General features: G+C 42.7%; 1 protein-coding gene across 1 annotated transcript in view; it reads right to left on the bottom strand.

Annotated features, from left to right (window-relative positions):
- Nucleotides 1-6,735: 6,735 nt before the first annotated feature.
- TEX26 (testis expressed 26) overlaps nucleotides 6,736-16,641 on the bottom strand; it is a 40,216-nt gene continuing 30,310 nt past the window's right edge. The window contains exons 6-7 of the mRNA XM_008590651.1: nucleotides 12,526-12,687; nucleotides 6,736-7,398 (exon numbers count right to left, since the gene is read on the bottom strand). Coding sequence (XP_008588873.1) covers nucleotides 7,325-7,398; nucleotides 12,526-12,687 — 236 coding nt within the window. The 3' untranslated portion in view covers nucleotides 6,736-7,324. The remainder of the gene's footprint in view (nucleotides 7,399-12,525; nucleotides 12,688-16,641) is intronic.

The raw sequence follows: 16,641 nt of genomic DNA, 5'->3' as shown, positions 1-16,641 counted from the left end.
AAAAAAAAAAAAAGAAGACAGAATGAGGTGCGGGAACAGCTGGGCTGGTTACAGCTTGGTGCTTGCCTTATCTGAACACAGTTTGAACAGCTGGCCACCTGTGCATGGTTGCAGTGCGGCTGCTGTGATGGGCTGAGACCCACCTATTGTCACCTAACCTCTAAGTCAGGGTTTCACTTTGTTTATGTGCTGAGTTTGGTTGCTGTTTATAAGTAACAGCTCAAGTATGTGAGCCTGGAGGCATCAGGCCAAATTTTAGTTTGATTTAACAAGGTTAAAAGCAAAGAACAAATGTTTTTGGAAAGCATAGACATCTGCTCTCTGTACTTGTTCTAATAGAGAGTATGTGGAGGGGTAAGTTTTCTGGGAGAGTAGAAAGAATCAAAGAGACATCAGGGGATACCACAAGAGAAAAAATTTCAGAATCATTATCTGTGTGGAAAACTACCCTCTTTGAAATACAATAACAGAGGTACTAGTACTACATAATTGACTCATGTCAGGTGCATGACTGATCTGGTCTTGCCAATCTGCTGTGAGAAGGAACCAGATTAAAGCAATCATACACAGCCTCTGGCACATTAAAATGAGCAGTGGCTACTGGCCTCAGGAGAACCTTTGAAGTATTCAATCTTTAAAATGCCTTCACCATTTGGCAGCCTTTAAAATACAAAAGAACCACAACCACACTCTCTTATTTTAAAACACAATCACTTTTTAAACACTTACACATTGGTTGGTGGTGATAGAACATAACAGTTTTAAAGGAAAGAACTGATTTTACGCAGCCTTTCATCTCATTTTGAGGGTTCCAGAGATGTCACATCTGAATAAATACTGTGCCTGTATCAGTTAGCTCTTGCTGCATTAACTGCAGTGGCATGCAACAAAAAGCATTTATTTCTCAGTCATGTTTTGGGGGTCACTGCATCAGGTCAGCTGGGGTGATTCTCCTCTGCCTGTGTCTCCTCCTACTGGGACCAGTGGGCAGCCCAGGTTTAGTTCTGCTAACATCCCTTTGGCCAAAGGGTCACACAACCAAGCTCATAGTTGGGGCTGGGAAGTACATTCCACCTCTCGTAAGTCCAGCTCCCTCACACAGCCAAGAATGTGGATATCGGGAGAGATGAAGGGGCCAACAGTTCAAATTACGACAGTGCCTAAAGTACAAGTGTGTCAAAGCGGGCATCCAAAGACCGTATTTACAGGTGGGATTTCTGGCTCTAGAGTGACCAGTCTGACAAGTTCTAGAACTCTGTATGTAGGATGACTTTCTGCATCCAGACAGATGGCAATGCTCATCCATAGGCTGTCTGCTCCAGAGCAAGGGAGGTGATGTTGGCTCTGAATGGCTGTCCTACCCCGCAGAATACCAAAACTATCTCCAAAGAAGTAATCAGCAGCTTGAAGGGAGGAGTAGAGGACTGAGCAGGTGGAGCACAGAGGATTTTTAAGGTGGTTAATATCATTTCATTTATAGAATGATTCTATATGATACTGTAATGGTGAATACATGACACTATGCTTTGTCAAACCCATAGAACTTCATAGCACAAAGAGGCAACCTTCGTGAATGAGAACTTTTAAAAAATCTTTTAGGAGGTCAGGAATCCCATTAGGGACTCCCAAGGTGTGGAGGTAGGTGGAAAGCTTAATATTCAGCCACAGACATGTCTGCAGTCACTGAAAACTGTAGTCCTGCACAAAACTGCTACCAAAGTTCGAAGAAGAGGATTGCCATAAAATAGATTATGTTCACAGGTGATCCACAGCTTGAGTCAATAGAAATGTACTGAATATTCTGGAATGCAGTAACTAGAACACGAGTCTGTGCTATCAGGAATACAATAGTATCCAGGCCAAGATCGGACCCCTGCCTCCTTGACATCCCTTTGTATGATGGTCCCCTGGCCCCTGGCCCCAACCAGTTCGTTATGCTTCAGCCTCTGTGCCTTCTGTCAGTTCCTAGAAGACTGCAAGATCTTTCCTACCTTGAGGCCCTTGTCTTGCTGTTCCCCATCCCTTCAGATGGCTGGCTCCTCCTCCTCCTCCTCAAGTCTCAGCTAAATCATGCCTCCTCAGTAGGAGTATCTTGGTGCCCCCTCTAGAGTGTAAGCTTATAAGGAAATTGGAGTTAGTTTAGTCAGGCCCCCTTGCCTCATATCTGGCTGTGTATGAGTCAGCACATCCATTGTAAATGAGTTACATAAGAGTAGTGTTAGTGCACACGAGCTCCCATGTACTCCTTGGCTTGTTGCCACTATTGTGTACTTTTGGTATATAAGACAAGGGCTTCTAACCACTGGCTGCAGAGCTCATATCAGAATAAGGCATGTCTATCCTGTTATCGGCCACCAGAATCTTTTTTCAAATACCTGACTCATGACCTGCACAAGACGTGGCAGAGAGGTCTGTGATCCAGCCCAACAAAGCTCCATGTCTATATTTCACTAGTATATTGTTCCCATCTCCTTATATTATTCCCATCTCCGAAAACACTGCCTGACACATAGTAGGTGCTCTACGAATATTTACTGGATGAAGGGACACTCATCTGTTGATATTTGGTTCAGGGCCCACTGGAGTATGGAGCTCTGCTTTGGAGCAGGTGCTGTGAGGATAACCAGGAAGTTGCACACTGCACACACCAAACAGCATCCAGGCGGAGCTCCTGCTTGGCTACTGCTGCAGTTCCCAGCCCTCTGAGAAAGGCACAGATGCAGCTTGATGCTCTAGTACTGGCCCCAAACCGCGAAGGTGGGGGCGTGCAAGAAATCTGAGCCGATAAATAGAAAACCATCCCTGTCTGGAGGAGAGATGGTTGGGATATTACTGCTTTAGTACAAAGTGGAAGCAGAAAGGAGGACAGGTCCAAACCAGTATCCATAAAAAAACAAACCCTCACTGCTGCTGGGAAACTTGTAAGGTGCACCACCTCTCCATGTGTCCTGCTGGTGGTTCTTACTCAGGACAGGGGGGAAAGGAGAGGTGCCTCCACAGGACTTCCTGGGAAATGGGTGAAGCAGAGAATGGACGAGGGGTATTTGACAGAATGGCCACGGAAGAGCCTTTTCGTGGTGAGTAGATGGAGGACTGAAAGCCTGTTTTGACTACCCATGCTCAACTCTCTCCCCCAGCCTCATGACAACCTGAGCATTAGTGATGGGGACTGGGGTGTGTCTGTAGCTTCATGTTCTCTGGAAGTCTGGAGCCCTGGTGCTGGGCTGGAGCAGTCAGCTCAGGACTTCAGGAGAAAGCTGTCTTGGCTGGAGCTTGTGGCAAAGACCTCTGACTTGAAGGTTCCCTGATGGGCCCCAGATGGGCAGACATGAGATAATTCCTTCCAGTAGGGCCACACTATCCACTGTTGCTTGTGGTTCTTGGGGATGTGCTTAAGCCTGGTGGCCCTGGGGGTAGGGTGGGGTGCAATAGTGGAACGAACTTTTGCCAATCTGTTCAGCTGAGAAAGAGCCATCTCTCCCCTACCTGGAGGAACAGAGGCAGGATGAGATGCTGTCCTGCCCATCAGCAGGTGAGTGTACTCCTTCGGTTAGTCCAGCTCCCTCACTGTTTATCCACTAAACAGAAACAGGCCAGCCTTCCCCTGAAGCTCGTTTTCCTTGGCCCAATGGACTGACCCAACCTGAGGGATNGTAATCAGCAGCTTGAAGGGAGGAGTAGAGGACTGAGCAGGTGGAGCACAGAGGATTTTTAGGGTGGTTAATATCATTTCATTTATAGAATGATTCTATATGATACTGTAATGGTGAATACATAACACTATGCTTTGTCAAACCCATAGAACTTCATAGCACAAAGAGGCAACCTTCACGTATGAGAATTTTTAAAAAATCTTTTAGGAGGTCAGGAATCCCATTAGGGACTCCCAGGGTGTGGAGGTAGGTGGAAAGCTTAAGATTCAGCTACAGACATGTCTGCAGTCACTGAAAACTCTAGTCCTGCACAAAACTGCTACCAAAGTTTGAAGAAGAGGATTACCATAAAATCAGATTATGTTCACAGGTGATCCACAGCTTGAATCAATAGAAATGTACTGAATATTCTGGAATGCAGTAACTAGAACACGAGTCTGTGCTATCAGGAATACAATAGTATTCAGGCCAAGATCGGACCCCTGCCTCCTTGATATCCCTTTGTATGATGGTCCCCTGGCCCCTGGCCCCAACCAGTTCATTATGCTTCAGCCTCTCTGCCTTCTGTCAGTTCCTAGAATGCTTCAAGATCTTTCCTACCTTGAGGCCCTTGTCTTGCTGTTCCCCATCCCTTCACATGGCTGGCTCCTCCTCCTCCTCCTCCTCCTCCTCAGGTCTCAGCTAAATCATGCCTCCTCAGTAGGAGTATCTTGGTGCCCCCTCTAGAGTGTAAGCTTGTAAGGAAATTGGAGTTAGTTTAGTCAGGCCCCCTTGCCTCATATCTGGCTGTGTATGAGTCAGCACATCCATTGTAAATGAGTTATTTAAGAGTGGTGTTAGTGCGCACGAGCTCCCATGTACTCCTTGGCTTGTTGCCACTATTGTGTACTTTTGGTATATAAGACAAAGGCTTCTAACCACTGGCTGCAGAGCTCATATCAGAATAAGGCATGTCTATCCTGTTATCGGCCACCAGAATCTTTTTTCAAATACCTGACTCATGACCTGCATAAGACGTGGCAGAGGGGTCTGTGATCCAGCCCAACGAAGCTCCACGTCTATATTTCACTAGTATATTATTCCCATCTCCGAAAACACTGCCTGACACATAGTAGGTGCTCTACGAATATTTACTGGATGAAGGGACACTCATCTGTTGATATTTGGTTCAGGGCCCACTGGAGTATGGAGCTCTGCTTTGGAGCAGGTGCTGTGAGGATAACCAGGAAGTTGTACACTGCACACACCAAACAGCATCCAGGCAGAGCTCCTGCTTGGCTACTGCTGCAGTTCCCAGCCCTCTGAGAAAGGCACAGATGCAGCTTGATGCTCTAGTACTGGCCCCAAACCGCGAAGGTGGGGGCGTGCAAGAAATCTGAGCCGATAAATAGAAAACCATCCCTGTCTGGAGGAGGGATGGTTGGGATATTACTGTTTTGGTACAAAGTGGAAGCAGAAAGGAGGACAGGTCCAAACCAGTATCCATAAAAAAACAAACCCTCACTGCTGCTGGGAAACTTGTAAGGTGCACCACCTCTCCATGTGTCCTGCTGGTGGTTCTTACTCAGGACAGGGGGGAAAGGAGAGGTGCCTCCACAGGACTTCCTGGGAAATGGGTGAAGCAGAGAACGGACGAGGGGTATTTGACAGAATGGCCACGGAAGAGCCTTTTCGTGGTGAGTAGATGGAGGACTGAAAGCCTGTTTTGACTACCCATGCTCAACTCTCTCCCCCAGCCTCATGACAACCTGAGCATTAGTGATGGGGACTGGGGTGTGTCTGTAGATGCATGTTCTCTGGAAGTCTGGAGCCCTGGTGCTGGGCTGGAGCAGTCAGCTCAGGACTGCAGAAGAAAGCTGTCTTGGCTGGAGCCTGTGGCAAAGACCTCAGACTTGAAGGTTCCCTGATGGGCCCCAGATGGGCAGACATGAGATAATTCCTTCCAGTAGGGCCACACTATCCACTGTTGCTTGTGGTTCTTGGGGATGTGCTTAAGCCTGGTGGCCCTGGGGGTAGGGTGGGGTGGAATAGTGGAACAAACTTTTGCCAATCTGTTCAGCTGAGAAAGAGCCATCCCTCCCCTACCTGGAGGAACAGAGGCAGGATGAGATGCTGTCCTGCCCATCAGCAGGTGAGTGTACTCCTTCAGTTAGTCCAGCTCCCTCACTGTTTATCCACTAAACAGAAACGGGCCAGCCTTCCCCTGAAGCTCGTTTTCCTTGGCCCAATGGACTGACCCAACCTGAGGGATGGCCAACCCATGTAACCTGTTTATAGGCTCCCACAAATTGAAGAAGACCAGAGCCAACAGCTAGCAAAGGAGAGAGTGTGTGAGTGAGAGTGTGTGTGTGTGTGTGTGTGTGTGTGTAAATGTCTAAGAGCACAAACGAGGGATGGAGTGGCAAGTACAACATGGAACAAGGAAATAAAAGGTGTCTTTTCAGTAAGTGGGGAGGGGAGGAATGGGAAAGTAGATAGTACAGTGAGCAGAAATCATGCCATTTTTATATATTGGTAGAGAAATCCAAATTTAGTAATAACCACGTGTTATAAAAACTACTAGTACAATGAAAAATAGTATATTTTAAAATCTAACAGTAGAGGGAAAAATGAAGAAAATTAGGCAAAGTAAAATAAAACAAAACAAATAGGAAGTAGCAAACAAACAATAAAATAGAAAACTTAAAGCCAAGTATGTAAAACATCACAATTACTGTGTCCTGACTAAATTCTGTCAAAAGACGAAGACTGTCATATTAGTTATAATATAAAACCTAGGTATAAGGTATTTCTAGAAACACACTGAAACAAAGATACCAAGAAAGACTGGAAATTAAGGATATACTAAGCAAATGCAAAGGAACAAAACAAAACAAACAAAAAAACTCAGCATGAATGTTCACATTAATATCAATTAAAATGCAATTCAAAGCCAAAAGAATTAACCAGCTCAAAGAGGCATAACATATAATGGAGAAAACATTGATATCTGAAGAAGCTCTGTGTAAGTCATACCTTAGCAAAATAAATAATATAGCAGCCAGAAGTATATTTAAAGCAAAAATCCCAGAAGTACAAGAAGAAATTGACAAAAACATTTATTATGAGATGTTTTTAATATTCCTTTTTCAGAATTTGACAGTTCAAGTAAACAATCAGGCAAACATAAAAGAGATTTAAAACATATAATAAACTATAAATCTTTTTCTCTTATATTCATCCAAACACACAAATTAATCATATACTTAATTAATGGTATAAAAGAAAACTGATAAGTTTCCCAAAGCACAGATTTTTTTGCTTTAATTCCTGCAAAAAAGAAATCAACAGTGAAAAGATTTTAAAATCTTCTAATTATTGGGAAATTAAGAAATCTCTTCCACATAATTCCTGGTTCAAAGAGAAAATCAAAATTGAAACCACAAATTAAGTATCTGAAAGGGGGAGGGAACATTCTATAAAAATCTATTGGATACAGCTAAAGCTGCATTCAGTGGAAAATTTATAGCCTTAAATGACTTTTATGTTTTAAAAATATAAAAATAATACACAAATTCATGACTATCACAACATGTTTGGAGCAATTTGCATCTTACTTTTCCTTGATTATTGAGAAAATGACAAGGCAGGCCCTACTATTTCCATTGATTTTCAGATTTTCTTCACTTGAACTATTTTCCTTTTTCATTTCTTCCCTTGTCAGTGTCACAGTGAGAATGAATAAAGCGATCAAGAATTTGTCTGTCTGAAAATTATGAAGAAAAACAGGATGAAAATTTCCATGTCTTTAAATGCTAAATAGAAATACTCTAGGAAAAAAATATCTGGTAATAGTACTATATGTACAAATTTGATAAGAGACCAAAATAATCAGAGGATATTGTGTGTAATACCTACAGAGGCACAGTTGCATAATTATTAAAAAAGAGTACACTTAATATTCAAGGGATCAGCAGTCTTACTGGAAAGAACGTGGTTTTAGAATGAAACAGATGAGTTTCAGTTATGTGCTGGCAAGTACCAGGGTACTTCAAAAAGTTCATGGAAAGATTGGGGTTATCTTTTAATTCCATTTGTCTATGAACTTTCTGAAGTACTCTCGTGTTAACAAGCCATTTAACCTCTCCACTTCTTCATTCCCTCATTTTTGAATACAGGTGACAGTACTTACCTGGCATGTTATCTTTTAATTCCATTTGTCTATGAACTTTCTGAAGTACTCTCGTGTTAACAAGCCGTTTAACCTCTCCACTTCTTCATTCCCTCATTTTTGAATACAGGTGACAGTACTTACCTGGCACAGTTGTTGGAATGGATTAAAAATGTTGTGTATGAAGCACCTAGACAGTGTCTGGCCCATCAAAGACACTCAATAAATAGTAGCCTTATCCTTTTATTACTGGATGCACAGTAATAAACAGTGTTGATAAACAATAGAGACTATTGCTACAAAAGTTTCTTAAAAGCCAAGGCTGTTTTTATACCCTCCAGCATTGGTAGGCTTTGCTATCCTTGAGCAATATCTGTTTGGCCCTGGGAAAGCCCTTTAACTCCCGGGCCTCCATTTCCTCATCTGTGAAATAAAGGAGTCTTATCTGGTCCTGAACATCTATGATTCCCTAATCTTAATTACATACTTTTTTCAATTATACAGAATTGAGCTGTAAAATTTTGCTCACTCCCAGCAATTGTCATCTGTGCAGCCAAAACCAAAAAGGAGTCAGAGTGCAAGTGATGTCATGTTGTCATGTTCGATGTTCATGTTTTCTTGTTCAATGTCATAAATGCCAGCTGAGGTCCATAGATCAGGGATGTGCATGCGTGTTCCTTTTTTCTCTCCACTTATGTTTACATTTACAGTCATGCATCACATAGGATGTTTCAGTCAACGACTGACCACATATATGATGGTGGCTCCATAAGATTATAATGGCTATATCGTATAGACTAGGTGTGTAGTAGGCTATACTATCTAGGTTTGTGTAAGTGGACTCTATGATGCTTGCAGAATGACAAAATCATCTAACAATACATTTCTCACATCCTCATCGTTAAGCAACGTGACTGTATTTGTTTTTGTGATCTTGTGTTTAATTTTGAAGTGTCCCTACCCTACTCTGAACCTTTTTGACCCTAGTATTTTTTAATTGAGGTACACTTTTCATAAAGTGAAATGCACTGATCTTATGTATACAGTTTGACAGACTGACACTTGCATATGTGTAACCCACACCCATGTAATGATGTAGATCAATTCCACCATCTCATAAAGACCCTTCACGCTCCTTCCCAGTCAATGCCTCCTACCCCAAGATTTCTTTCATCATGGGTAAGTTTTGCCTGTTGTAGACCTTCAAATAAATAAAATCATATAGAAGGTATTCTTTTGTCTGGTTTCTTTCATTCAGCATAATATTTTTGAGGTTGATACATTTTGTTGTACACATTAATAATTCATTCCTTTTTATTATCAAGTGGTATCTCATTATGTGAATATACCAGTTTACTTATCCATTTTCCTGTTGATAGAGATTTGGGTTGTATCCATTTTGAGGCTATTAAGAATGAAGTGGTTATAAACATTCTTGTACATGTCCTTTTGTGGACATATGTTCTCTTTTCTCTTGGGTAAATACCCAGAAGTGGAATTTCTGGGTCACAAAGTAGGTACACATGTAACTTTATGAGAAGTTGCCAGACCTGTCTGCAGAGTGATTGCACGATTTGGTGTTCCCACCAGCAATGTACGGACTTGTGATTACTCCCTGCTGTCAACATTTCTATTATCAGTCCTTGTCATTTGCAGTGCAAATTCATTTGCAGTCTCTAGTTTTAAACTTTATACCAGAAAGTTTACTTTAAAATAAGCACAAAAAAATTCTTTCTCCTCATATCACAGATACACATGCAAGATGAGTCAAGATTGGCATGAATTAGTAAAAAAAGATTAGACTGTGTAAAATTTAAAGTCAACTTAACTGTTCAAAAAGGCTACCAGTTGTAATTCAAGTGCTACCCATATTTATAATGTTTAGATGCAGATTCATGTCCCATAAGTTCGTTCATGCTATTCCTTCTGCTAGAAATGGCCCTGCCTCACCTTGTCAAGCAGATTCATCTTTGAGACTTAAAGGACACCTCCTCCAAGCAGCCTTCCCTCATTCCCTGTCGACCTACAAGGTTGGGACTACCCCTCAAAGGCTTGTAATACACCCAAAGATGACTTCGATTACAGGGCTTATTGACATTATAACTATGTGTCTGTCTCCCACACCAGACAAAGAGTTCCCTGAGAAGAGGGATTTTTTAAAATTTATCTTTGTACCAAGTGAGCATATAGATATTCAATGAAGTTTATTGAGTGAATGAATAAATGCAATTCTTCGTATTGAAACCATCACAGGCAGAAAGAAGGACGTTTTGGATAGCCATATTCATGGGAGTTTCCACGGGAGGAAGAGATGGGGAGGGAGGCACAGCTGAAAAATTTACAGAAAACCACATTTCAGATGATGAATAAATGCAATTCTTCGTATTGAAACCATCACAGGCAGAAAGAAGGATGTTTTGGATAGCCATATTCATGGGAGTTTCCATGGGAGGAAGAGATGGGGAGGGAGGCACAGCTGAAAAATTTACAGAAAACCACATTTCAGATGGTATCTTTCAAGTGGGGGAAAGTGGATACGTGACACAGTCTTTACCAATAGGTAACAGGTGCCCGAAGACTAAGCTGCTGGGTGGCCTGAATCAGGCTCAGCAATTAAAGCAATTTCGAAAATAGAGTAGCCACAAAAGACATCTCATTCAATCTGCTTGAGTTATAAAGAAACTCATTACCAAATAGTGGTAACACACAGTTCATGGAATGAAAGATTTATCTTCAGCTAGCTGCTCTCTTCTCTCTTCTTCCCCAGCTTTATATTTCATCTTTCTGGAGTTTTCTCTCTTCCACCTCTCCCTGCCATCTCTCCAGCCTCCTCTGCCTTCCACCCCAACTTAAGGGGAAGGCTGCTCAGTCCCCTCCCTCTCGCTCTTTCAAAAAGGACCTGTTCTGAGCTCCTATGCCATCAGAGCCTGCTACCTACGAGGGATAGTCCAGGAAAACATCTGAGCTGAGTTGACAGCAACTCGGCTAAGACATCTGCCAGGTTTTTTTTTTTAATATATTTTTTTATTCTCTGCCTACTCGTTCAGCCCTACCACACAAAAGAGCTCTGCTGAGATATTCGCCAGCTGAAAAGCATTTGTGTCATCCCTGACACTAGAAAATGACAAGAGGTTTGGGGCGTAGGAATTCAAAGGGAACCTGCTGTTTGCTTGTCAGCCTCTGACACAGCTGGCGTTGGTAAGTGGGCCAGCCTCAAACAGATCCAGGAAAAGAGAACTAAAACCCACAGGAAGCAGATCCCACATCAGCCCAAGTAAGCACAAAATTGCAAAGCTCTGGGGAATGAGCCTTCAGGTATCTGCCCCCAGTGCCATCCTACAGGAACCAGGAAAGCAGGAGAGCTAAGAAGAAACAAAAACCTAGCCTGTCCTAAAGCTACCTTGTCAGCTAATAGGTCACATCTCACCTGCCTGGGGAGGAAAGCCCACCTGGGTGGACAGATAGTGTTTACCTGAAAGATCACCTTACCCTAGGTATCTTGGAGATGTAGCTCCAAGTTGAGCAGAGGCTCTGGAGCACTTAGAGGAGTCCCTGGTTCACCCTTAGAGGGTACCCTAAGGCTCAGATTGCAAATAGACACACACACAACAAGACACAAGGTGCCCAGCAGCCAACATGGTTTCCATGCAGGCAGAGAAGTGACAGCTGCATCTGTATTGCAAATCCCTGGGCAAATGGGAGCATCTGCTTAGGGAAGACAGAAATACTCCTTCTATCAGGTCCAACAGATGTGGTTCCAAAAGGTAAAAAGAGCTCCTTATAAAATGCAGAGGATGATTTTATACGTATGCACCATGGCTGGGGAAAAGCCCAGGAAGGTAGGCCTGAGCTCGCTGGAGAGCTCTGCTCTGCCTTCCGGGAAGACTGGAGCTCCCGGAGCCACTTGTGAAGTATCAAACTGGTCCAGAGACATCTGTTGAGAGGGGTGAGACTCCCAACTGAAAAGACATACTTCTGCTTCTGCCTCAGCATGAAGCAAGACATCTGCTTCTCATACTCCCCAGAAACCCAACAGTCAAGCTCTTTTAAGGGCCTTTAGGCCCTCAGCCCTCAGTATGCAAGGGTAGAAAATACCCCATTCCTCCCCGAAACTATTTTATTCTCTGAGTTGATGTTTTACATGCTCTCGGTTACACTGACCAGTTGCCCCTAAGATGCTTCCAAACTGATTCCAATCACACGACCCCAAAGTGGGCTAAGTCTTTGTCATGTGGAGTGAAGTCACACCATCCTGAGAATGGCATTTGCTCTCTTTGAGAGTGTGCTATATGGAGATTCTCATGTCCCTTAAAAAGACTGTCACAAAAAAGTACCACCAAACAGGAAAGAAAGATCAAACAAAATAAAACAGCGAGATAGTACAAATACCCACTGGAGAAAACAATTAGCTATAAGAAAAAGAGAAGTCATTCTGGAGCAGGAAGAAAAAACAAACAAACAAAACATCCACAGGCAAAATGAGATCAGAAATGAAGGAAAAGCTGTATGTCTTCTTCTTAATAAGTGGGAATATAGTAACTGGGGTTTCTTTTAAGAAAAATGTCTTCTCGATGGATTGAGGTTTTTTTATTTTTATTTTTGGCAATATTTTTCTTTCTGTGGACATTCAACTCCAGTGGCTAGAAATTGGAACAATGTGGCATAAAGCAATGGACTGTGACCTGTAAATGGATGAAACAGTAACTCAAGATCTCATCTTACCTTTGTAGGAAACACTATCAAGGTACTCCTTGATTTGGGTGGGAGTAAATGAGTTTAAAATCATTAAGAAATCCAGGTAGGCTTTCCCATAGTCACTTTGGTACGTGGTCTGCTTCTTCGTCCGTTCTTGATTTCTCATGTAGCTGTGCAGCACAGAAGGCACTAAAGAAACACAGAGCTCTGTCACCTAAGCAAAGAATTCTCACCCTTGTTGTTTGAACACACCCCTGACAGCCCTGATCCCAGCCTGGAGCTTAATTGGTGTCCTTATAACATTGAAAACTAAGGCGCTGTGGTGTGCTGATTCCTTCAGTGACTAGGGGCTGTGCACAGTTGCTAGGATTCCATAGACTTGTGCAGCAGGAAGCGGGAGTGATGGAAGACAATGGCCAGAAGGGTGAGTTTGACCATCATATTCAGAAAAGAAGTTCTCCCGGAATCCTACTCCTAGCATATCAGTGTGTTAGGGTGGTCATGTTTACCACCTGCTTAATATGTAAAGGTCTTCACTGAAGCTCTTTTTTCTTTCAGGACATCTTCCACGCAGTCACTGGATTGGTGCGCCAAGAGACCTCCCTTCGGGGATCTAGGTGTCTTAGGATGAGCAGTTTGGAAGAATGATGATATTTACAGTCAGCAGTCATTGTCCATTCAGACTAAAGGAGGTTGAGGTGCAGGCAACCCCCAAATCACTTATATTTGATTTGAATATTCATTAATGTGGCTTCTGATATTCATGAACTCTCATTAAAAAAAATAATGAAGACATGATGTGAAAACAATTTCTACAACTTGCCCAATCTTTGTAAACCTTGACAACACCTTAAATACTGTTTTCAGTTTCAGGTGTCCCCCTTAAAGGGGCCATTGGCCACATGGAAGGACCAGACTGGTGAAGGTATTTGAGAGTATTTGGTGCTACAGCCTGGGAAGAGTGTCTGTAGGGTCTGGAAATGCCTCAACTCAAAAGGATTATACTTAGAATGCATATGATAAAGTTTCATAGAATAATAGGTTTATACTAGTTACTTCCATGGGAAAAAGTAGAACCAATGGCTAGAGGTTTAGCAAGGAGTATCCCAGCTGATGGAACTTTGAAACAGTTGGGGCATGTGACAATGAAGGAGCAGCCTAGGGGGATGGGGCACTGCCCTGAAGTGTGTCAGCAGGGGAGGCATCCTTCTTGGCAAGGATGGGGTGGAGGAGGTTCACACATAGCTTGAGGCTCTAGAGTAAGTATCTTCCAGGCTTCCTTCTGACCCCAAGATGCTAAGCTTCTATTTTGTCTTTCAACTCAAGTATTACTTGATCCCAACTCCATGCCAAAAATAAATCACACCTCAGACTGACACCAAGTTATCTTCCCAACCGGCAGCTTGCAGGTGGCTTGGCCATGGGACTTTTAACAACTTTAATTAAAATGAAAACAATAGGGGGCCGGCCCGGTGGTCTCAAGTATTACTTGATCCCAACTCCATGCCAAAAATAAATCACACCTCAGACTGACATCAAGTTATCTTCCCAACCGGCAGCTTGCAGGTGGCTTGGCCATGGGACTTTTAACAACTTTCATTAAAATGAAAACAATAGGAATTGGGGCATAAAAGAACACTTACTTAAACAGAATGGGCGCTAAATCTTGAGGGTGTGCCATGCAGATATGTCTCCTGTAGATAATTGACGAGACTAATTTGATTCCTTCCTAATCTCTTTTTCTATTATTTTACAGTAACCGCATCCTTCCATTCATTTTATAGGAGGAAGTGTCCCCCATCACAGCCACTGCCGTCCCAGGCAGAGACTGCTCATTTCACGGCATGAGCAGTCAGTCCTTTTCAGAAGTGGTCTAGTTCCTGGGGGTGAGGCTGGGAGCCACAGTGGCAAGGTTCCAACCCCATGCCAGCATTGGTGGCTTTCTCCACGGCTGTGTTCAAATTGGCCACCAGGGCCCTCTGCACTGAGGGATCGTGGAGCAAGGGGACGGGATCTGTGGAGTTGTTTTAACAACTCCAGCTGTACTCACCGAGACCCTGAGCAGCAAGTGGCAGGCTTGAGTAGCATCCATATTTGAAACTAAAATCCTGACACTCGGGAATTTTAGCTGGAATTTGGTAATTCTGTCGAAATTCAGTGTCTAAAGGCCGGTGAAGTAACTTTTTCCACTCCAGAGAAAAACAATAGGAACTGAGGTCATAAAAGAACACTTACTTAAACAGAATGGGCACTAAATCTGGAAATGCTTGAGGGTGTGCCATGCAGATATGTCTCCAGTAGATAATTGACAAGACTAATTTGATTCCTTCCTAATCTCTTTTTCTATTATTTTACAGAAACCGCATCCTTCCATTCATTTTATAGGAGGAAGTGTCCCCCATCACAGCCACTGCCGTCCCAGGCAGAGACTGCTCATTTCACAGCATGAGCAGTCAGTCCTTTTCAGAAGTGGTCTAGTTCCTGGGGGTGAGGCTGGGAACCACAGTGGCAAGGTTCCAACCCCATGCCAGCATTGGTGGCTTTCTCCACGGCTGTGTTCAAATTGGCCACCAGGGCCCTCCGCACTGAGGGATCGTGGAGCAAGGGGACAGGATCTGTGGAGTTGTTTTAACAACTACAGCTTTACTCACCGAGACCCTGAGCAGCAAGTGGCAGGCTTGAGTAGCATCCATATTTGAAACTAAAATCCTGACACTCGGGAATTTTAGCTGGAATTTGGTAATTCTGTCGAAATTCAGTGTCTAAAGGCCGGTGAAGTAACTTTTTCCACTCCAGAGACACCTGAGAACTTTTCTTAATCTTCTGAGCTGGGGTGGGGGTGGCAACGAGAGGCAATAGTTATTCCTTGTACGTGATTTCTAAGTAGCTTTTCATTCCATTTTGCTTCTGGCAGTGGCTTCCAATTTATCACATTAAAAACTCTTCTTCTATTTAGAGGTATGGTCAGTGTACTTTTTATGGATACTTCAGCTACGAAATAATTTTCTGCTTTATCGAGCACAGGAAGTATAAGCCCAAATGATTAGAAGTAGTTTCTGTTTAGAGGTATGGTCAGTGTACTTTTTATGGATACTTCAGCTACAAAATAATTTTCTGCTTTATCGAGCACAGGAAGTATAAGCCCAAATGATTAGAAGTAGTTTCTAATGAGAGCATTTGCATGCCAGTTGGGAGTGTTCCTCTGTTCTGCTGAGTAGGCACAGAGGCACGGATCACTAGGCCTGCCTAGTCCCTGGGGCAGGGGTAGGGGGCAGAGTGAGAGATTTTGGATAGGGCTAGGGTTGCCATGTAAAATACAGGATGCCCAGTTAAATTTGAATTTCAGATAAACAATGAATATGAATACTTTTTAGTGTAAGTATGTATAAGTATTCATTACCTACTGTATATCATTATTCACATTAAACTGGGCACCTTGTATTTACATTTGCTTAATCTGGCAGCCCTAAATGGGTGGTGTGTATCATCCCTATTGCTGGAAAAGTACTACTGGAAACTTATCCCTTACCGATGCAAGGTTAGGTAACATCATTGTCATTAGTGGACAATAACATTCTTATTTCTTTTAAATATCTCTGCTAAAAATACTCATTAAATATATCATCATAACTTATCTATGAAGCACTAACTAAATGTCAGTTCCACATACACTACCCTATTACAGAGTAGAGTCACAAGCATCTCACTTAGAATGAGTTCACCCCTACTTCTTGCTACAGAGCCTTAGTTCAGAGGCACATCATACACCACCATCTTTATTCAGGACAAAGATGTTAAAAATATGGGTTTCGTGAGCAAAGTCCAAACAGTGCAAATTACTATCGACAGTGAATACAATTCTCTTCCAAATTAGTTTTTCAATAGGTCTTTTCAAAGTGAATTCTAACATACATTGTATATCAAACAATTCATAATGGCATCTACTGGTACACACTGTATATCAAAGGATACACAACTGCATTCACTGGAACCTGAGAGCATTTTAATACCGATTTTTAAAAAATGATCTCTGTGTAGACAAACAGAAGAAGAGCAGGTTCCACTACATGCTGCCTCTTACTTTAGATGACCTGGGAAGGGAGGACATGAGTTTTCAATGGCCTGCATAACGACTGTGTAAAC

Source organism: Galeopterus variegatus, unplaced genomic scaffold (assembly GCF_000696425.1).
Source record: "Galeopterus variegatus unplaced genomic scaffold, G_variegatus-3.0.2 Scaffold6252, whole genome shotgun sequence".
Taxonomy (NCBI): Eukaryota; Metazoa; Chordata; class Mammalia; order Dermoptera; family Cynocephalidae; genus Galeopterus; species Galeopterus variegatus.
This window is presented reverse-complemented; position numbering and strand designations above follow the sequence as displayed.